This window comes from Lithobates pipiens, unplaced genomic scaffold (assembly GCF_037356315.1).
Source record: "Lithobates pipiens isolate NorthernLeopardFrog02 unplaced genomic scaffold, aLitPip1_a1.2 Scaffold_16, whole genome shotgun sequence".
Classification (NCBI taxonomy): domain Eukaryota; kingdom Metazoa; phylum Chordata; class Amphibia; order Anura; family Ranidae; genus Lithobates; species Lithobates pipiens.
In genome coordinates, this window is record NW_027507748.1 from 290,374,523 (window position 1) to 290,397,688 (window position 23,166).

Here is a 23,166-nt window from a genome sequence, read left to right on the forward strand (position 1 = left end):
TGCATCTGCTCTTAGGTTTTATGTTTTGAGAGATCACTGAGAGACTATGCTTTGTGTTACATTGAAAAAATTGGCTTTTAACGCACCACACTACTATACACAAATGGTTCACATCTGTGTGTTGTATTCCACTAAAACACCTTGCATTAGTGTGAGCTGGCAAGATGCGTTGGGTTAGCATTCATATTATAGTGTGCTGCATCTCGAATCGTATATTGCTGCATCAAAAAATTATCTAATTATATGGAATTTCTCCAAATATATGTAATTTTTTTTAACAATTTTATGCACAGTAAATATTACAGTATTGTTTTTAACATACCAGCACAATGCAGTATCCAGTCAGTTTTGCAGGGGAAGGTCACATAATTTTGTATGTGGGCAAAAGAGGGCTTACAAGAACCCTCACTCATATTGGGGTCACTAAATCCCTGGATAAAAATGGGCAGCAGACCTCAGGCTTCCCATTGTTGTGTTTCCTCTCAGATATTCTCCATACCTTAATTATTTATGCAGTGGGATAAACATATCTTTCTCTTATATTCACATACCGACACAGCTCCTCTCTGTAACTAAATGGGTTTGTTAGCCTGCCATTAGGAGAACTAGGCAAAATTGTAACACAATACCAATACACAGAACTTTCAGTACCACCCCGGGGGGGCGGACCCTGTGCTGACAACCCTCCCTGCTGCCCCAGCAGACTGTTTTATTTTGCCTAGTGAAGGAGAATGACCTAGGAACCCTGCGTGCCCTTTGGTCCATTTTTTTGATGCAGGATTTATACTTTTGCGCAAGATGAAAGATCCTGGGATCTTCTATCAACTGCTGGCTGGGTGACAGATTGGTTAAGTTATCCTTGTAGCCCCCAGTCCGGCCATCGAGCGTGTACAGGTCGCAGCTAAGGCTCAGCAGCCCACGACATACCTCAGTTCCAGAGGTGATCGTGAGCTTCAATGCTCCGGGGTATACATATGACTGGGCTACTGATGTCTGGATCACAGTATATCGGGCCAGCAGCCACCCTGTAACTGTGCAGGAGTGGGGCTGTGATGGAATGTCTCCCAGCTCTTCAGGACTGGTAAGTACGGCCCTCCCTCCCTCAGGGGGTTGAGCAGCTGGGCATTCCCTGGGAGATCCATTCGGGGGCCACCTCACCTCCTTCTCTTCTCTCCCACGTCCCTATCTTCCCACCTCCCCCCCCGGGGTCGGCTGCATGTGCTGCGGGCGGTGTGTGTATGGGGATCGCTGGGTCTCTCACCTGTAGGGGGTCTGTGCAGCTAGCGATGGTCCTGGTCCCGGTGTGGGGGGTCCCAAAAGGTGTCTGTGGAGGTATTTTTGCTGGTTGAAGGCAGCGCTGTTCTGGGATTTTTTTCTTGTCACCACATGGCGCTGTCCAGCGGCCATTTTGGCTGAGGGCAGAGCAGGTTCCCCTTGTGAGCCTCCTATTCGTTGCATTGGCGGCCATTTTTTTGAAGCCTGAGCGCTCTTTTCACTGCAGTTCTCTTGTGACAGCATGCCATGTGCTATCACATGCTGTTTCCTGTGTCCACTGTGTATAGAGGACGCTGGATGGCCATTCCCTGAACGCTGGTGCAAGCCCTGCAGATCACCGTTTTTTTCTACAGCTGCTGCCGACACAGTTTCTTCACTCTGCAACTGGGTGACCTCCTGGGTGACCTCCTGGGGACTACAGGCACGGCTAGTAACCATCACAGAACGCCCCAGGTGGCAGCGGTAGGAGGGCGGGACCTTCACTGTCCTAAGTCCCCTTTCAGGTGGCAGACAGGGTAGGGTCAGCATGGCTTCAGAAACTGGTGTTTCTTCCCCCGAAATCCAGGCTATTGCAACCGGGTTACCTGCGGATAGCGCTGTGCCCATGGACACTCTGACAGCGGTCCTTAACTCTTTTGTTGCAAAAGAGACGGTGCGTGGAAGGAAAGGTGCATGTAAAATGCCCCTCCGCCACCCGTACTCTGGGGAGAGCTCTGAGGCAGACTCGGGCCCTGCTGCGGCTGGTGACCCCTGCTCTGATCTATCAGACAAAGCTGACCAGGACCATTCGGGCAGCGAGGATGATTACCCGTCCGGGTCCGGGCATGGCAAATTGCTTGTTGGAGCACTTATCACAGCTGTGCGTGATACCCTGAAGATCCAGGAGCCAGCGGATCCCTCTGCTGATGTATCAGTCCCCTTTGGGTCCCGCAAGCAAGCACGTTCACCTAAAGTGTTCCCGTATTTGACCTTATTTTGACAAGTTCATCTACAGGGAATGGGGTCGGCCGCAAAGGACCTTTTCGGTCCCCAAAAACATGGCGGTGCGTTACCCCTTTGAGGAAAGCCTTCTCAAAGAGTGGTCGGCTCCTCCGGACGTGGACCCCCCAGTATCTAGATTAAATAAAGTAACCATGATCCTGGTTGAGAGGACTCCTGCATTCAAGGATCCCACGGACAGGAAGGCCGAGGCAGTGGCTCGTTCCTTGTTTACGGTTGTGGGGTCAGCCGTGCGACCTGTACTAGCATCCGCACTGGTGTCGCGGACACTGACTGAGTGGGCAAAACTTTTGCACTGGGAATTGGGAGAGCAACAGGCCTCCCCTGTCTGCGTGGAACTTGCAGACCAACTAGTGCAAGGCCTTAAGTACATTTGTGACACGGCCCTGGATACTCTCCCTCTTTTATCCAGGGCTTCAGTGTCAGCTGTGGTGCCGAGGCACCTGATTTGGTTGAAATGTTGGTCTGCTGACCAGGCATCCAAGAAAGCCCTGACGGATCTTCCCTTGCTTGGCGGCGGCTCTTTGGAGCTTCGTTGGATGACATTATTAAAAATGCCACGGGTGGTAAGAGTACACTACTCCCACAGGCCAGGATGGCTAAGGAGCCACGCTGTAGGCAAGGGCCCTCTTTCCTCTCACAAGCGGCTTTTTCGTCCGTGCGGTCGACAAAACGTTCCCAGCCCGACAGGACGTCCACGGACGGTCAGAAGCGTCCCTGGAACCGCAAGCCTAACAAGCCTGCGAACAAAAGTGTTACCGAATAAAGGTTTTCCCCCACCCACATCTCAGGTGGGGGGGTCGTCTTTGGGAGTTTGCAGCCCTGTGGACATCCCTGTTATCCAACCAATGGGTCTGCGACCTGATTTCCACAGGCTACAAGATAGTTTCTCTCTTGGCCGCCGAACAGATTCTTCCCCGCCAGCATACCCACATCCCTGCTAGGGGCGGTGAGGGACTTGCAGAATCAGGGGGGGATTGTACCAGTTCCAGAATCGGAACGCTTCCAGGGGTTCTACTCAAATCTGTTAGTGGTTCCCAAAAAGGAAGGGGTACGTCCGATCTTGGACTTAAAGGCCCTCAATCACTTTTTAAAAATGGAGAGGTTCAGAATGGAATCAGTTCGCTCAGTAGTCGCTGCACTCCATCAAGGGGACTCCCTGGCGTCCTTGGACATCCAGGATGCGTACCTGCACATTCCCATATGCCTTCGGCATCAAAAATTTCTGTTTTGGCAGTCGGGGAAGCCCACTACCAATTTGTGGCTCTCCCTTTTGGCCTGGCATCAGCCTTTACCAAGGTACTGGCTCCATTGTTGGCGTTGTTGCGACAACCAGGATCGCGATTGTGGGTTACCAAGACTATCTTCTCCTGAGAGCATCTTCCGCCACAGAATTAGAGGAGGGTGTGGCGATCACCATACAGACTCTGCGAGAATTTGTTCAGATGTTGAACCTAAAGAAGTCGTGATTGTACCGATCCAGCATCTGGAGTACCTAGGTCTGCTGTTGGACTCTAGGGAAGCGAGGGTTTTTCTCCCTTCGGACAAATTGCAGACTCTCAGATCTGCGGTCAAACTACTGATGAACCGCAAGTGGTTGTCGCTCGGTTTTGCACGCAAGTACTGGGGCTCATGGTAGCCTCCTTCGAGGCAGTACCTTATGCCCAGTTCCACACCAGAGTCCTGCAGAAGGAGATCTTGACAAAATGGGACAAATCTCCATTGTCCCTGGATCGGCAGTTCCAGGTGAGTCAGCCAGTCAGGGACTCCCTGATCTGGTGGTTGAGGTCCCCGGTGATTCAGTCCGGAAAATCGTTCCTTCCTCTGAAATGGACGGTGATTACTATGGACGGCAGTCTATCCGGCTGGGGTGGAGTGATGGGGATTCAGTCGGCTCAGGGCCTCTGGTCGTGGGAAGAATCCAAGTTGCCGATCAATCTGTTTGAATTGAGAGCGATCAGGCTGTGCCTCCACACATGGTCGATGTGTCTTCTGGGGCATCCGACCAGGATACAGTCAGACAACGCCACAGCTGTGGCGTACATAAACCACCAACGGGGAACAGGAAGCTCAGCCGCTGCTCGGGAGGTCGCTCACATACTTCGGTGGGCAGAGCGACACGTTCTGGCCCTGTCAGCCATTTACATCCCGGGGGTGGAAAATTGGCAGGCGGACTATCTGAGTCGACAGATGCTGGGCCCAGGAGAATGCCCATTGCATCCGGAGGTATTCAGGCGGTTGTGCCTGAAACGGGGCACACCAGATGTGGATCTATTGGCTTCCCGCCTCAATCGGAAGGTGCTGAGTTTCGTGTCCAGGACAAGAGATCCGTGGGCAGACGCGCTGGTGGCTCCGTGGGATCAGTACCAGCTGATCTACGCCTTTCCTCCACTGAAACTGTTGCCATGTCTGCTGCGCAGAGTGGAGGCCGAGGGGATCCCAGTAATCCTGGTGGCCCCAGATTGGCCTCAGCGGCCCTGGTGCGTCTGGTGGCAGACGCTCCCTGACGGCTGCCGCTGCGAGAGGACCTCCTATCTCAAGGTCCAATCTTTCACCCTGCTTTACCATTGCTGGCTTTAACGGCATGGCTACTGAGACCCAGGTGCTAAGGAACCGGGGTCTGTCGGACTCAGTGATTCCAACTATGTTGAGGGCGTGGAAATCTTCTTCACTGAAGATATACCATCGTACCTGGAAGGCCTATATCTCCATGTGTGAGGAGAAAGGGTGTCATCCGCGCTCCTTTTCAATATCTAGGATCCTGCTGTTTCTTCAACAAGGAGTAGACCAGAAGTTGGCGTTAAGCACCATTAAGGGACAAATTTCAGCCTTGGCTGTCTTTGTTTTCAGCGACCCCTGGCGTCTCACTCGTTAGTGAGTACCTTCGTTCAGGGGGTACGACATGTAGTCTCTCCGGTGCGTCCGCCGTTACCCCCCATGGGATTTGAACCCGGTGTTGTAGGCGCTTCAAAAGCTGACGTTTGAGAATATCAGGGAGATTCCCTTGTTGACCCTTTCACAGAAGGTGGTTTTCCTAGTTGCAATCACATCGTCCAGGAGGATTTCGGAATTGGCAGGCTTGTCTTGCAAGTCGCCTTATCTGGTCATCCACAGGGATAAGGTGGTGTTGCGTCCACAACCGTCCTTTCTACCGAAGGTGGTCTCAGGTTTTCATATCAATGAGGGAATTGTATTACCATTGTTGTGTCCTAAGCCGAAGCACCCCAAAGAGGTGGCCCTTCACGCTCTCGACGTGGTCAGGGCTTTAAAAGTGTTTTTGTCTGCCACAGCTCCCTTTCGGAAGTCAGACTCGCTGTTTGTTTCGGTGGCTGATCCAAAGAAGGGTATGGCGGTCTCGTTTGCCACCATTTCTAGGTGGATCAGACAGATTGTAGTAAAAGCCTATGCCTTGAAGGGTTGAAGGGGCAGGTACCCCCCTTTACAGTCACGGCCCACTCTACAAGAGCAATTGGAACATCTTGGGCCTTCCGACACTAAGCGTCTGTCGCTCAGGTGTGTAAGGCAGCGACCTGGTCGTCTGTCCATACGTTTACCAAGTTCTACAAGGTACACGTCAGTGCATCGGCTGATGCCTGTTTTGGCCACAAAGTTTTGCAGGCGGCCGTGTAGTTGCAATTGAGTTTTTTTGGGGGGGGGGGGGGTTCGAACAAAACGCAGTATTGTTTGTTAATGCACTGTTGCATTACTTCAGCATAAAGTTTGCGGTGTTGGGGATCTCTCCTGTTGAGAATACCCGGCTATATGGCAGTGTGTTTTTCCGTACACTGCTGTTTTTTTGTGGGTTTAGTTTCACTAGTTCCCACTTGCCATTGTGGACGAAGTTTTAATGCTGTTTTTCCCACCCCTCGTTTGGCACTGCTTGGGGACGTCCCATTTAGCTGTGTCGGTCGGTGAATATAAGAGAAAATAGGATTTTTGTATTCACCGTAAAATCCTTTTATCTGTAATTCACCGACCGACACAGCACCCACCCCTCCTTTTTCTTTACGTTGTACTGCTTGTTGACGTACTGAGTCTGCTGGGGCAGCAGGGAGGGTTGTCAGCACAGGGGCGGTACTGAAAGTTCTGTGTATTGTGTTACAATTTTGCCTAGTTCACCTAATGGCAGGCTAACAAACCCATTTAGTTACAGAGAGGAGCTGTGTCGGTCGGTGAATTACAGAGAAAAGGATTTTACGGTGAGTACAAAAATCCTATTTTTTCAATGTAAACTTTGACTTTGAGAATGCTAAACTTGTCTTCTCTGTACATTTGAAAAAACATAGTAATCTGGTCATGCTCATATACCAGCATATACTGTCAGCAATGTCTCTCTCCTCAAACCATCAATCTCAGTCTGTCTTTCATGTTTAGATCTCGTAGGCACAGTGTGTAGCAGTCTAAGTATTTATATGTCAGCTCCAACTCCAGTTTGCAAAGAGAATGGTGACTGCGGAACCCAGGTGTTAGCTGTAGTTACAATAATGCAAACTTTAACTTTATTTAAAAAAAAAAAAAAGGTTTAGTTTTAATTTTCTTTCCTGAATTTTCTTTTACACGGGGTTTTATTTAAAAAAAAAATAATTTGAACAGACAGATTAGTTAAACAATGAGATGGTTACATTATATATGGCAAAACAGGAATAGCCCCAATAAAGGTATAAAACAAGAAAATTGTATAGCTCACAAGTTCAACTTATCATAGTAACTTAACCACTTGAGACCCGCGCTATAGCCGAATGATGGCTACAGCGCGGATCTCCTTTTCCGGGACTACGTCTATTGACGTAGTCCTGTGCACGAGCGGCCTGCGCGCCCCCTGAGGGGCGCGCGCGGCGCGCTCTGTGAGCGGCGAGTCTACGAGACTCGCCTGATCACCGATCCGTGCAAGGGGTCGATCCCGACCCCTTATCACGTGATCAGCTGTCCGCCAATGACAGCTGATCATGTGATATAACGGAGCCGGTAATCGGCTATTATTCCTCCTCACGCTGACAGCGCAAGGAGAAAAAAAAAGCTGATCACGGCCAGCTCTGCCAGTGCCCACCTGCCCCCTGCCAGTGCCCACCTGCCCCCTGCTTTGCCTGCCTGAATAAAAAATGTGTCCCCCCTGTCAGTGCCACCCAGCAGTGCCCACAGTGCCACCCAGCAGTGCCAGCAAGCAGTGCCCACAGTGCAACCCAGCAGTGCCCACAGTCTGCCTCAACAAAGGTGCTGCACCCCAGTGCCACATATCAGTGCCCAGCAGTGCCGCCCATCAGTGCCCAGCTGTGCCACCTATCAGTGCCCATCAGTCCCATCTATCAGTGGTACCTATCAGTGCCACCCATCCGTGCCATCTTATCTGTGCCCATCTTTGCCCATCAGTGCCGCCTTATCTGTGCCCATCGGTGCCGCCTTGTCTGTGCCTATTAGTGCCGCCTTAACTATGCCTATCAGTGCCCACCAGTGCAGCCTATCAGTGCCGCCTCATCAGCGCACTTCAATGAAGGAGAAAAATGACCTGTTTGCAAAATTTTATAACAAACTATTAAACATGATTTTTTATTTTTTTTGCATTTTTTTTGTTAGTTTAGCAAAAAATAAAACTCCCAGCTGTGATTAAATACCACCAAAAGAAAGCTCTGTTTGTGGGCAAAAAATGATAAAAATTTAATTTGGGTACAGTGTTGTATGCCCGCGCAATTGTCATTCAAAGTGCATCAGCGCTGAAAGCTGAAAATTGGTCTGGGACTGAGGGGGGTTTAAGTGCCCAGTAAGCAAGTGGTTAAAGTCTATAAGTCCTTGGTTGAGAGGTATTGATTCTTTTCTCAATTTTAATGCTACAAGTTGTGTGTTTTTTTTTTTCTTTCTTTTTTTTGCCAGCAATGATGTGTATATGTTCTTTTTCAGGAACACGGGAGTCTATAAACTAAACATTTTTTTGTTGCTCTTTTGATTTACAGCTGGAATTTGAAAAATCACAAGTTAAAAAACTTGAGAAGGAACAGAAGAAACTTTCTGCTCAGTTAGAAGAGGAGAAAGCTCGACACAAGAAACTGTCTTCGGTTTTAATGAAAGAATGTACAAAGGCCAACAACAGAGCAGTGGAAGAAGGACAGAGGGTTGAAGATGTTAATTTGAAACTGGAAAAAGTGAGGTGCAAGGTTACTCAGCTTGAAGAAGACCTAGCCCAAGAAAAGAAGCGTAGCTTACAGATGGAAGCGCAGGTGGAAAAACAGCTTTCAGAGTTTGACATTGAAAGGGAACAGCTCAAAGCCAAGCTGAATCGAGAAGAAAATCGGACCAAAGCCCTGAAAGAAGAGCTTGAGTCGTTAAAGAAAACCTTAAAAAACCTGAAGGCTGATGGTGAAGTCAAAGAATCTGTTTCCCAGGATACTGAGTCGATGTCTATTGGTGTATCAACAGAAAAGCTACAGCTCACATCCGTATCTTGCCAGACAGGGAGTGTAGCACATGAAAAAAGTGTTACTGATGGTCCAGCAAAAGCCCATATTTCTCTGTCAACACCTAGTAAAATTCCTCAGCCATATTCAAAATTAAATGGACATTCTAACACAACTGGCCAAAACAGTGAACATAGTTTAAAGTTGAATGTAGGGGATAGCCTGAAAGAGAAAGTGGCAAGTCATGATAATTTGTCTGAAAATGGAAGTTCACCTGTCAGAGTAGAGTCTCCCTTACATATGTTAGGACACGTTCCTTCTAGCGGAGCTTCCTCTTCCCCTAGCAGTACAGCAGCCTCCTCTTTAACATCTTCCCCTTGCTCTTCACCTGTTCTCTCAAGGCGTCTCATTGGAGGCTCTAGTAGTCCTGGCTATCAGTCATCATATCAAGTAGGAATCAACCAGCGATTTCATGCTGCCCGCCACAAGTTTCAGTCTCAATCTGAGCAAGAGCAGCATGTTTCTGGACTGCAGAGTCCTCCTTCTAGAGATTTGTCTCCAACATTGGCAGATAATTCTGCTGCCAAGCAACTTGCCCGCAATACCGTCACCCAGGTGTTGTCTCGTTTCACCAGCCAGCAGACCTCCAGCAAACCTGTACCTCCCAACAGCTCACCATTTGGCACAGATTACAGAACCCTTGCCAATGCCTCCAATCAGAAGAATGATGGTAGCCACTCTCCAAACCCTCTGAAAGTGTCTGGTCCTCTCAGTCCGGTATCTCCAGGGATAAAGTCTCCTACCTTTTCCAGAGTGGAAAGGGGAAACCCTCCACCTATTCCTCCAAAAAAACCAGGTCTAGCCCAGTCTCCAGCATCTCCAGTTCCACCAACCAAAGCACTCAACCAAACCTCTTCCCTGGCAGCTTCAGTGGATGTGCCCAGTAACCATTGTTCCAACAATGGAATTATTACAAATGGGAAAGAATTTGAAGTAATGTTGCCCTCTGGTAGCTAGTTATACAGCGACATACTGTGAACTTCAATTACTCTTAATCATGTCGGTTCCATGCTTGAGTGGTATATACAGTCAAGCTGATCAAATGTATTATTTATTTAGGTAGCAGAAGAAATGTTATTATATGCAGCATATATTTTCTCCTAAATTCTGTGTAAGTATTTCATTTTGCGGCCTCTTTCCGCAACTGTCAGAGGAAAAAAAAACTAAAACTGTCTTAATGCTTAATTATAGGATAATGAAGACCATTTTACATTTTCTTTCCTTATTTTAATATCCAAGTCCAAAAAGGCAAAGTGGAGAAATGCAATATCATCAGAGTTGTTGTATATATCTGGTGCTGCAAGATTTGCAGACTTCTGTATTAATTGATGAAACTAAGTGAACTAGAAAATGTTGAGTGGATAACTCAAAATTTTCATTAAATTTTTACGTTTTCATTTTGACAGGGTGAATTATGTTATCCACTGTGTTTAAAACACTTATTTTTTTCATGCTGTAAGGTAACACAAAATGTGCGTTAATGAAATCTGTTACATTAATGGAGTTTAAACAGAGACAGCGACACACACTGAGAAACGGACCGTGGCAAACTTTTCTGTACATTAGAAATGAGACGAGAAGTTAATGCCAAGCAAGCACAATAGCACCTCTAACTCTTTCCTTCTTGATACCAATTCATAAAATCACAATAGCCATGTTGTCGCTATTGCATCTTGCAATATAAATCTAGATTTGAAAATGAATATGGTCTACAGTATTAAAAACTCCAATCAATAATGAATGAAGATTACAATTTTAATAAATACAATACATGACAAAAGAATCCATCTGCATGTAACAATTTTTCAGAGCCTTTCTAATGTTTGTTTTTCAAGATTTTAAAGCTGAACTTCGGGCTGATATAAAAGACATACATTAATACATTTCTGTATTGAACACCTCTCAAAATTTTTTTTTTTTTAATGCAAACAGTGTAATTACCAGAATTTGACCTGGTATTAGCCTCTTGCAGCCCCCTGTACAGTTAAGCTTAGACTAAGGGAAGGTGAAGCAACACAAGGAGCCAGTCAGTTGTGCTGCAATATAAGGAGCATGTCAGTAGGAGGCAAGAGCAGAGTAGTGACAGAGCGATAAGTTCATCAGTGTGCTGCTTCTCCTTTTACTGTCGGGGAGTGGGGAGATAAAACCTGTAATGATTTCTGAGCTGGGGTTGAGAACAATAAGGTCTCCTTATTAAAAAAGATGGTAAACTCTAAGCAATGTACGCTACATATAACGGGGTGTCTTCACCTATACTAAGGCCAGCCATGAGCGGTTCGAACCATTAATGGGCAGGCTGAATGTACCAAGTTGATTGAATTTGGGTACAACCAGCCTGCCGGATTCACTTATGATCATTGCTAGTGGCTGTTATAGCTGCTAGCAATAATATCGGTCTTCCCCCGAAGGAGAGATTCCCCTGTCAGCACTGTCTGTGTTGATGTGGGAATCGTGTGAATTTCTTTCCTGCAATCCATGGTTGTACCTTGTATGGCCGGCCTAACTGCTATACTGTATTTTTTTTTTTTTTAAATAACCCGCCTACAGCGATGACAAACTTAAATTTAAATTTTTATGTGTTTACAGAATTTTCTTCCCAATTGTCATATTTACTAGCGCTTACCATATTAACTCACTAGGCCCAACAGACAGATATAAGGTTTAAAAAAAAAGTTAAAAACTGCTTTTTATGTACAAACCTAAAGCATTTCACAAGGAAATAAATGTGCATATTTGCAGTAGTATTTCTCAAATCGGCAGCAATTGGCGTTCCCCTATTGTTGCACTACAAGGCACTAAAATGACTAATTTAACTATACAGTGTTCTAATTGATACCTCCAAGTGCCTTAAAATTATGATGTTATTTTATGAGTGAATATTGCAGAAAGGATTTTGAATATTCTGGTCTTAAGATACGCCATCAATGCATTTAACAATACCCAAATGTTCACCCTACATATGTATTAGTTTTATTATTATTTTTTGTGTAGCATTAATTGTGTGCTAGATATTCAGATTGTGGCACTGATTATCAAGATTGCCCATAACTGTATTAAGCTTTAAATGTAATTAAACATTATTTGTCTATACACAGAAAATATTTATCACAATTAGGCCATATACAAATAGCATTCTTCACATCCACTGAGCTTTCCAATTTGGAGGCTGAAATTGTATTTTAAGCTCAACAGTTAAGGAACCATGAGTGCTTGGTTAACCATTCCCATATTTTTCAGTTATTAATACTGCGCCCATTACAGCATAATTTGTTTTAAAAGGTTCTCCAGTGCATTCTCCTTCATTTTAAAGAATCTGCTGAATGGAAGCCATCTTTGGTTATTTGAACTGATGAGCATCAGATGCATTGTGAAAACCCTGATTGATTTTACTTTATAGGGTGGAAATTACCGATTCAGTGTAAATTGTAGTGTAATTCAAAATATTATAGGTTGCCACATTGTGCAACACTTGACTCTTCCAACATAAAGAAATGTCAGTCACGTGGCTGTAATGATAATTCTTTTAATGTTTTAATATTTATACACTTACACAGAAAAATTTCCACCTAGTGCTAACATTATGGGTGCCCTGCATCATAAGGATAGTGCTGGTAGCCTCAGCACAATAAAAGACTTCTGTCTGCCAGTCCATGCTCCTATATTATTTAACAGATAGGGATTGGTATGCTGCTGCCTAGGAGAGGGGCATGATGTGCAGCACTGTAGCTTCCCAAAACAGCCATGCCTGGCAAATCATCATAGGACCAGTTGTCCCCTGTTTGGCTCAGATATAAACAGCAATGCCCTGCCAAAAGATGCTCTTCTATAATTTTTTTATTTGTTTCTATAAAATTTCATAGAGCAAGCAGGGCTATATTAAGGAAATGGTTAATTACCTTGCCTGGGGTTCAGATTAAAACAAATGTTCTCTGAAATAAACAGTTATAGGTTAGCCTTTTTTAAACAAAGTTAAAAGCAAACTTTTGCATTCCATAATCTCTGCTGTGATTTAAGTTAGGAAAGATTTGTTAGAATTAAATACCAATCAATATTTTGTAAAATATAGAACGGTTCAAATGTTGGAAAGTGTAAGTCAAAATATTATTTTAATTACTTTAAAACTTAAATTGTATTGGAGGTTTAAATGTTTTAGAAATATCTTACATCAGCTTTATCATTCCGAAGAGCCCTCTATAGCTGTATTCTGGAGAGAGTCAAAATCACTGCTAGTGTAAACCAAAAAGGAATTAATTAAAATGTATTAGCAGTGGTTAAATTATTTTGGTAATGCAAGGAGCAATGGCACAGAAATCTATAACAAGCAAATTTGGATTTCATACTAACAAGCTCTGATTTCAGTTTACTGATGTCTTCTTATCAATTCATTTTGATTGGTTGATGTGATTTTGCTGTTTGACTTCTTAAGAGGAAGTAAAGTCGACATGAGATTTTAAAATCTATACTTAAAGCGGAGGTCCACCCTAAAGTGGAGCTTCCACTCATTGGAACCCCCCCCCCCTCCGGCGCCACAATTGGCACCTTTCAGGGGGGAGGGGGTTGCAGGTACCTTTACAGTACAGGTATCTGCACCCACTTCCGGCGTAGATTCTGCAGAAGCTACGCCCCTTTCCGCAGAATCTACGCCCCTTTCCGAAGGTCCCCCGCTGCCTGCTGGGAAACACATGGATCCCAGAGACAGCGGGGACCATCCTTATTGTGCAGCGCGACTCGCGCATGCGCAGTAGGGAACCGGGAAATGAAGCCGCAAGGCTCTACTTCCTGAATCCCATACCCAAGATGGTGGCGGCAGCACCCGAGAGACGATCGATAGATCGGCTTCGGGTGCCGACATCGCGGGCGTGCTGGGCGGGTAAGTGTCATTATTTTAAAAGTCAGCAGCTGCAGTATTTGTAGCTGCTGGCTTTTTAAAAAAAAAAAACGGCGGACTCCCGCTTTAAGACTAGTTTATTTAGAATGCTGCCTTATTTGCAAATACACTAATCTAGCTTATCCATACTTCTAAAAATGTTTTGATTTCATGTATAACGGCATTGACCGTGGCTAGTGGTGACTTACTTCTTTTCTGCCTAAAGTGCTGATCCCCCCTCTGGCCTGACAAGAACTAGGGAAGAGAGTAGAGATAATACTTAAAGTGAAATTTCAGCCTAACACGATCTATGCTTAAAACTTTTCCCACCTCCTCCTGCTACCTTTACTGCCTAACCTCCAAAAAAAAATCAGCACTGCATACAGAACCTTTTGGAGTGTGTTTCCTGTATTCATCACACCATCTGCAAGGGAGCTCCCGACCCCATTTCCTTCCACCCCACCCACACCTAGACAATCCACCAGGGCAAAGCATCCTCAACCCATAGTTCCTCAGATGCTCAACCTTACTGGGAGTCCTCCCAGAACAGTTGGAGAGTCCTCCCACTGGAACTAGATTTGGTACATTTTTTAGAGCATCCCCATGCTCATACGTCATATTATAAAGGGTCTGCATTCACTAGTTTTTCCCACATTGCAAGAGTAAAAGTCTCAGTTTAAATCCATCTTCTAGCAATTGGCTTTTGCACATAGAAACAGAGGAGTTTTGTTACTTTTTAAATTTTCTCATCATTAATAGCCCCTAAGAGGTGCAGAAGGGGGTTACAGATGTTTGGGAATCCAAAGTGATCTGCCATAAACTCCGTCACCTGAGACCAAAGTGGCCTGATTTTTGGACATTCCCAAACCATGTGTATAAAGGTGACCTAAAACAACTGGCATATATGACAGTGCTGACTCCCTTTTCCAAATACACTGTAAAGGTGTATAATAAGTAAATATGTGTATACTTACCAAAGTTTTGTCTGTTCTGGTCTGGTCACGGGATCCCTCTCCTCCATCTCCCCTAGTGAGCAAAGGTTGCAGGGGATAGGAGGGACCATTGACAGCAGCTGAGGCATGGGAGCCTGAGTGACATCACTAATCTTTGAATTCCCAGCTGTTGTTGAGTGCTTTCTCTCCCCTGCAGCCGTCGCTCACTGACGCAGGGAATCAGGTGACTGGAAGGGGGGCATTTTAAGCACGTTAGACTGGAATTCCACCTTTAATCTGGTGTTTAGGTATCGCACAGTAAACCATTTTTAATGGGCTTCTTCCATTTTGCATTCATTTTTAATCTATTCTTGGACCAGTGAAAAACACCAAAGACATAACCTGTTAAGGGTACTTGAGGGCTGGAGTTAGCAAAACTTGGGTTTAACGCTGGAGAGGAGCATTACTTCTTCTTGTTCATACCAGCATGAAAATGTGGCACAGGGGAAACATGATTGTACTCAAGAAGAGAAACAGAGTAGCTGTGAACATCTAATGCTCTCCTGGTTTCTTGTTTGTTTTTTTATTTATTTCTAGATTCTTATGTGATGTGCATAAGTGCTTATTAAAGGCGCTTTAATAATTCATACATTTCGTGTGTCATCCCTAGTGTAAAGAAAGCTATTATTTTTAGTTGCTAGTGAAAATCTTTATGCAAGCCTACCCAATCACTTCTTTGTAAAAAAAGGGATGGAAATGTTCACTGTACATGCACCACTCAAACTATGTTTTTTAGTATGAGTTGACGATCAAGATATAAATATTCTGTAAATATTCCTGTTTAAAATTGTTATTTTGGATGTACTGTAGCTTAAAAAGATTTGGAACTTTTAAAAATAAAAAAACAGCCTAATTTTGCATGCTCAGTTTTATTAAGGTTAGCATGCTGTTCCATCATTGGTTGCGCATGGCAACCTTTTGCAGTAAAACAAGATTAGCAACTTTTCAGCTTTTTGTAATCCAGTGGTAGTTTACATAATAATTTCATAGATTAAAATTTTTTCAAACGGGCATACTTAAGCCGATTCACATGCAGTTGTACAGGAGCACACCATCATCAATTAGCTTAATACATTTTTTTAATTTTTTTTATTTGAGCTAAATCTGACGCTTTTGCAGTGTAAAGTGTATTTACTGGGACTGTTTATTTTATTGTTTTCCTTATTGATGCCATTGATTGAGGCTATGGCCTCTTCTGTCTGCAGTACAAAACCAAATTTTGTATAAAAATGTGTATGTATATATTAGAATATTCTAAGTATAAAAATAGGATAATTTTACAGTAAATTTGTTAGCGTATGCACTGAATCTTCATAATTTCTTATTATGCAGAATATAAAATGTAATGGATGTTTAAGTATTTTTTGAAATATTGGATGTAAATGCCATTTTCACTGTTATATTTCTGTAAATACATGATCATTTTCCCTATAGAAAACACTCAATTCATAGTGTAGGAGTATACTAATGTAGTTTAATGGGATGTATTTTTTGTTTTTATTGTCGATACAGCAAAATAAACAAACTGTATTGTAACACATAGGAGTTGTCAGTGTAATATGCAAGATGGATATGGCTTAAAGATTATTAAAGGGACACTAACAATATTTATTTTTTTATTTCATGATGCCAAGATATGACTTTGTATTCAGAACTGAATATTAAATTCTGTATTCATTGAAATTGTTAATTTTGTGTCTTATAAGGAGGCTTGGACAGCTTACACCATATGATGTCTATTTGGCTCACCTCAAATTGGGGATGATCTCTCTCGCCACAGTCAATATTTATAATGGCATGAATAAGACGTACTTCTGTTTAGATAATTAGACTAAGATAAAAAAAAATACAGCTGTAGCATCCAAAGTTTATTGGCACAACACTGACATTCTTGAAATGGATCTGTGACCAAAATAACTTTAAAAAGTAGAACTCCCCACCAGAGTGTTAATTTTTGCCTGTGTGGTGACCAGGGCACCTTACGTGTGTAAATACACCTGTCTGGGAACATTTGCCGTAAAATGTTAGCCTTTCTGCTGAAGTTCATAAAATCAATGGAAGGTTTGCTGATGTATTGGCCAGCATAGCTGGGAGAATTGATAGGGAGGAACTTCAAAGCAGGGGAATCTGTGAAGGCAATTATAACTGCACACAATAGGTACCTTCCTCCTTCCCCAAACCAGATGAATAGTTTACATAGAATGTTTAAGTGAGGACAATTGTTACTGCAATGTGCTTTCGTGTGAACACACAATTAAAAATTCCAAGCACAAGTTCTTCACTCTCTATTGTAAAAGCCTTACGGATGTCAGCACTGACAGTGCAGTGCTCTTTGTTTGGTGAGTGGTTGCTGCTACTACTACATTTTGTATGCATACTGCAAGCCTTGAGAACAAGGAGGAAAAAAGTACTTGATTCACTTAGGATTTTCAACATTAAAGGCACATATTTTCTTAATATGACTGCTAGGAGAGCTTTTGAAACCAAGTGTAATATTTTATAAAATGTTCAAAACCGTGGCAGAATGCCTTAATCTGTGTGGTCACTTTCATGATCTGAAGCTGGTTACAAGTGGCTGAAGTTGCAAAACCTGACAAAATGAATGGTTGCGCCATGGAATCAAAATAGAACACTGTTTCATTTGATGGTATGCTGAACAGTAAACTGGATCATTATACATGTAGACATATGTTGGTTAGAACAGTGGTTCTCAACCTCGGTCCTCAAGTACGCCCAACAGGGCATGTTTTGGGCATTTCTCTTAGATAACATAACTGTTTAAAATACCAAGCCATCGACTCTGATTAAGGCCGCGTACACACGCGGGGACTGTTCGCTCAACTTTGTTCGTCAAACAGTTTCAGCGGACAGTCCACTCAAAATTAGCATGGACGGACTTGCCCACACACGACGAACGAACAGTCCGCTGAAACCGTGCGCGATGACGTGAACGGCACGTACGACGGGACTAGAAAACGACGTCCTATACACTGCAATGCAACCTTCGGCGTGTAAATTCTTTCTGAGCATGCGCGAGACTTAGTTTGACGAACAAGCCTACACACGGGCGGACTGTCCGCTCAAACCAAGTTTCAGCGGACAGTTTTTCGGAATTTCCGAAAAACTTTGTTCGTCAGACTGTCCGCTGAAACTGTCCGCTGAAAGCCCACACACGAGCGGACTGTCCGCCGAAACACTGTTCAGCGGACAAAGTTGAGCGAACAGTCCCCGCGTGTGTACGCGGCCTTAAAGTTCCTGTGCATTCTAAAGGAAGCTTTGCAAACATGGCCTGTTATGGGTACTTGAGGACTGAGGTTGAGAACCACTGGATTAGAAAACCCTCCAAACTATTTTTTTGACAATGAAAGGAGCAAAGTGTGGTAATCCATATCATATAATTAACTGTTACCATTCATTGGCTGCTCTAAACTGATGAAAGGTGAAATCTGGTTGCTCTGGGTTACTAAACTTTAAATATCATCATTGTTTTTTTGCTGTTTCTCAAAAATCTAGTTTTATTCTACATAAAAGTTTTACTCCATTAAGGCCTCTTACACACTGCTACCTAAAAACTTTTTTTTAGGTATACTTTAGGTTTTTAGGTTTCTTTTTACTGATCTAATTACCATTGTTTTCATTGTGCCTGTAGACACAGGCCCATAAACATGTGCCACATATAGACTAGTAAATATTTTTTATTTTACACATGTCCATGCAAATGCACGCGTTTGCTTGTAAATAATAATTTGAAGAGATTAAAATTCCATTCTGAGAATAAGAATTTGTTGGCGTTAAAAAAAAAAAAAAAAAAGTGCGGAAACATTTTGAAGAACCCTAGTACTTGCGTACACGTGTAAAATACATGCAAAAAATATGCTCAGGAATACTGATGTTGAAACATCAGTACCTTGTGCAAATACCCTAAAACTCTGCTGCTGTTTGATACCAGATATAATGAAAGGCGTGTTTCCAGCAGTTATCCCTATTTAGGTCATCCCTAGATGTTGTAGCTTAGCTTTGTGCTTTAATGGAGTTTACAAAACTTTTTTAGTGGTCCCTTTAAAAAAAAATAAAAAAAAAAAACCCAAAGATTTGAGGAAATGTTTTATTCAGTTAAAAGACCAGACAACAGAAGAAGAGTATTGCACACTTAAAACCAATACAGGAACATTTAACATTCAAAATACTTTTAAAAGGTAAAATCATTGTGTATATATAACAGACTGTGTTTCTTGTATATTTATGTTTTTATACAAATGTAACTAAAAATATTTAAACAATCTTTTGGTCATGCACAATTTTAGCATATAGAAAACTAAAACACCTTTACTATGCCAAAATCTTACAATGGCAAAGTCAAACTATCATGGCACTTTCATACTACATGCTCATTTATTTGCAGGTCTGTTTTCTGATGTGTGTATACCTCGTGATCCATAGCATTTCCAACTGTGTCACTGATGTTTATGATGGTTAGCCTGCCCAAATGAAAATGAAAAGCCTAACCGATTAAACAGGACTTGTCCATATTGGCCAAAGTAGGTCCAGAGTTGTATGTTTGTTTTGATTAGACACTGTCACGTTTTCCATTTAGGACAAAGTAATAGTGTCTATAAAAGGATGCTCCCCTGACCCACTGATTATTACCTCTTCAGAACTCCCCCTTTCCTCCATCAAAGGTGCCACCAAAATACCCATTTCTTGCTGATGTCAGAGCCTAGAAAATGATGACATCACGCCCTCCATTACGTGACAGCTCTTGGTTGTCAGGTCTAGAGGTTGTCAGGTCTAGAGGTTGCACCCTAGACCTGAGCAATGTCACATGGGAGGAAGCCACATACTCTCCACGTGCTCCATTCAGGACAGTGTCCCTTTAAAGTCAAATATAGGTATGCCAGCATATGCTCCACCACTGAAATTTTTAATTTTAGGGGGACTGATTACCTTAAGGCAACCTATAATGAGAGAAATGTCCACATGCTGATTTGATTTGCATACTAAGTGACTGGCTAAGAAAGTAATTAAGCCAGAAGCATTATAGCCAAGCAAATAGAATGTTCACAAGGAGGTCATCAATCGCAGCCTCCATATTTCTATGTAGAATACTGTAGCAGACAGATGGGCTGAGTAGGTGGAAATGTATTGCCCATAATGTCTATTCAGATCCTACAGATGGACTAAGTTAGTGGAGGAAATACATTGCCCATAATGTCTATTACGAACCTCTTTGACTTTCCAACCAGCATTAAAATAATGGTGGTGGAATCTGATTGGTTGCTCTGGACAACATCACTCTTTCCTGCTACATTTTTCCTTTAAGGAACGACATACCCGTGAGTCCTAGTCATCCACAACAGCCTATGACAAAATACAGGGTAATTTTCAGGGAAATGTTTTTAGAATAAGTTCTTCAAACCTAAAATCCCCTAAAAAAAGCTATCCACAGGCCTGTAAATGTGATGTGGTGTTTTATCCCCATGGCTTGAAAATTGCTTACATGCTGTGAGATGGAAGTGTGACCATAAAATGACTCTGTTGTGCTGGCTTTTGTGCATTTATATTGAGATGAATTATGTTAAGTGCCTTTTTGTAATGGCCAAGATGTAGATATAACATTTATAAAGATGGAAATTGTTCTTAGCAATACGTCAAACTTTACTTAATAAAGTTTTCTTTTCCTTCCATTTTGGGCTTGTTTCCCTTATTTTGCAAACGTTAATGTTAACCTGTTTTATGACATTCTGTATCCATCAAAAGTGCTGTCCAGTGAGGTCCTACCCTTGGACACCCACACCTACGCTAGTCTTCATTTGGCTCTGTAACTCCTCTTTTTCCTTTCAGCTGGATGGAGGGGGCAGAAAGATTAACGTTTCTGTACACAAATACCCATTGAGTTTAAAATGGTAATGAAAGGCAAAATGTGTGTGTGTGTGTGTGTGTGTGTGTTTGTGTGTGTGTAAAAAACTTTTCCCAGTGAATGTCTGTGCTGGGTGTCAGCATAACTCTGGCCATTGGAGGACAGGCAGGCTGTTCTCCTAGCATGCCCAGAAAACTGACTACACTGGGATGGATGTGCTCTCATGCATAGCTTGGCCAGTTTGAGACAGGAACACAGGGGAGCTGGCAGGAATACCAAGTATTTTACACAAAGGAAGCAATGTAGAAGAGAACAGGATATGTTTTAAAACAGATATATGGTACAACAGACGCATATCTGGAATATGAAATGTCAGGATAGCATATTATTTAAGTGCACTTTGTCTGAAAATGCACTTACTCTTTAAAATGGTAAACCTTTTATGAGATTTTAATAGAGTTTACGTACACTTTAACTACAAGTAAAGTTTTTGTCTCCTATACACAAGTGCTGACAGGTACCACCTGATTCACTTAAATTAACTGATAAAGAGCAAATCCAGTTAATAAGTGAAATGCTAATGCAATTAATTAAAAGCTGTAATACTGCTAAACAGCCTAGACAAACTACCTATGGCCTTGTTCAGTCTGTGCAGCCCAACATAGGCTCACTGCTAGAACACATAGAAAACGGTTTGTATTTAATGTGCCCTGTTCACACCACAGCACACTGTGAAATGTGTGCTGCATAAAAATTCAGACATGCTGCATTACTTTGCACAACATCTCACTGTAGTGTTTTGCAACACGCTGCAGGGCACAGACTTAAAGGAAGTGTCATTTTGTGACTCAAAAAAAAAAAAATACAGCTCTTTATCATGTGGGTTGGTGTGAATGAGCACTAAATCTGAGCTCTTCTTTACTGATTGCAGGCAAACTTCAGAGCGTCTCATGTGTGGGATTGGTGAGTCTTCATCCCAAAGAGCAGGCTCTGTAAGATCCCCTCCCTCTGTTTGATACTTCAATAATCATATTAAAGCCCAAGTGCAGCCAAAATAAAAAAATCAGTACAAGGGTTATAACTTAGGACTCATGTAGCCAGTAACCTCACCAGTATGTTATCTTGTGTGTCCATGCACACATAGGTTGTTATGTTTGTCAGCTGTAAAAACACTAACTCTGATCCCGACCCCTTACCACGTGATCAGCTGTCAGCCAATGACAGCTGATCATGTGATGTAAACAGAGGCGGTAATTGGCTATCAGCGTGAGGTGGAAAAAAAAAGCCGATCACTGGCGGCTGCGAGAAGGACATCCAATCGTGGAGGTGTCACCAGCGTCACCTACCAGTGCCAACCAGCAGTACCACCTATCAGTGCCCGCAATGTCACCTATCAGTGCCGCCTATAAATCACCAATCAGTGCGTCCTTACCAGTGCTGCCTATCAATACCACCCATCAGTGTTGTCTTATCTGTGCCTATCAGTGTCACCTTATCTGTGCCCATCAGTGCAGCCTCATCAGCAAGTATCAATGAAGGAGAAAAATTACCCGTTTGCAAACAATGAACCTTTTTCTTTTTTTTTTTCAAAACTTTCTGTATTTTTTGTTTAGCAAAAAATATAAACCCAAATGGTCGCAATTGTCATTCAAAATGTGACATCGCTGAAAGCTGAAAATTGGTCTGGGCAGGATGGGAGTTTAAGTGCCCAGTAAGGAAGAGGTTAAAATTCACATTATTGACATAACATGTTAAAAACAAAACATGGTGTTTGGTCTAAGCAACGCTCACACCAGCTAACACAACCAACTATTACCACAGTGAAACAGATCAGTCAACAATGATTCAAATGAGGTGATGTCAAATAGAGGGAGCAGCTGGTTAGTGGTAGAGACGTAGTGAAGAAAACTCTACATGTTCCATGCCCATTAAGTGCTTCTTCAGGAGCTTGCAGTCTAATATATACATGAAAACAATAGAAATAATTCAAAAACAAAAACAGCCAAATAATGTATCAAAACTAAGATTATAACAACCATTTAATAGTGTAAACAATAACCAGCATGTCAAGGAGTCTGTCCCCCCCCCCCAAAAAAAAACATTGGTATACAACCAACCCAAAAGGCATGTGATCATGGGTGGACAGGACCCAATTGCAGGGGTGTATAAAACTGTACATGAGTGATCTCTTAAGACAGGTAACAGCTAGTATAGAACAGGGAAAAGAAAAATACTTACGGTGCATAACATACGAAACAGTATACTTAGGCAAAACCACCAAACCGCAGTTTCTCATGCCTTAAGCAATATAAAGCTCTAGAAAGAAGTGCACAAATATATATGTCGATATGTATAGAAGAACAAGGCACAAGAGAAACACCCTATCTATAAGAAACAGCCAAAGATGGTATGTAGGGCTCTAAAGGTGTTACCGAAAGATCCTTATAAATTGTGTGGGGCAGGGGTAATAAGGATATCCTCAACAACAAAATACCGAACTTTGAATCAGGCACTAGTACCATACACATGGAAAGGTGAAGCCCAATATGGTTGTCCCCATGTAAAGTCCACTTTAAGTATAGGGGGTCTGTAGAGCTCCAACAGTGTTGAGGCAAAAAAGAAACAAACGGAGGAGTGTCATCAGTAACCTAATGAGCACTATCAAGACAGAGTAACAAAACCTTGTTTAGAAAAAGGAACAAGCCTTGTATCTAAGAGCGTAGACAGGGC

The 23,166-nt window shown here is 42.9% G+C and overlaps 1 protein-coding gene across 2 annotated transcripts in view; it reads left to right on the forward strand.

Annotated features, from left to right (window-relative positions):
* Window positions 1–20,263, forward strand: part of CTTNBP2NL (CTTNBP2 N-terminal like) — a 136,904-nt gene extending 116,641 nt beyond the window's left edge. For both annotated transcript variants that reach the window (XM_077481538.1, XM_077481537.1), the window contains exon 5: window positions 8,220–20,263. In XM_077481538.1, the coding sequence (XP_077337664.1) occupies window positions 8,220–9,677 (1,458 nt within the window). In that variant the 3' untranslated portion in view covers window positions 9,678–20,263. The remainder of the gene's footprint in view (window positions 1–8,219) is intronic.
* Window positions 20,264–23,166: the final 2,903 nt, after the last annotated feature.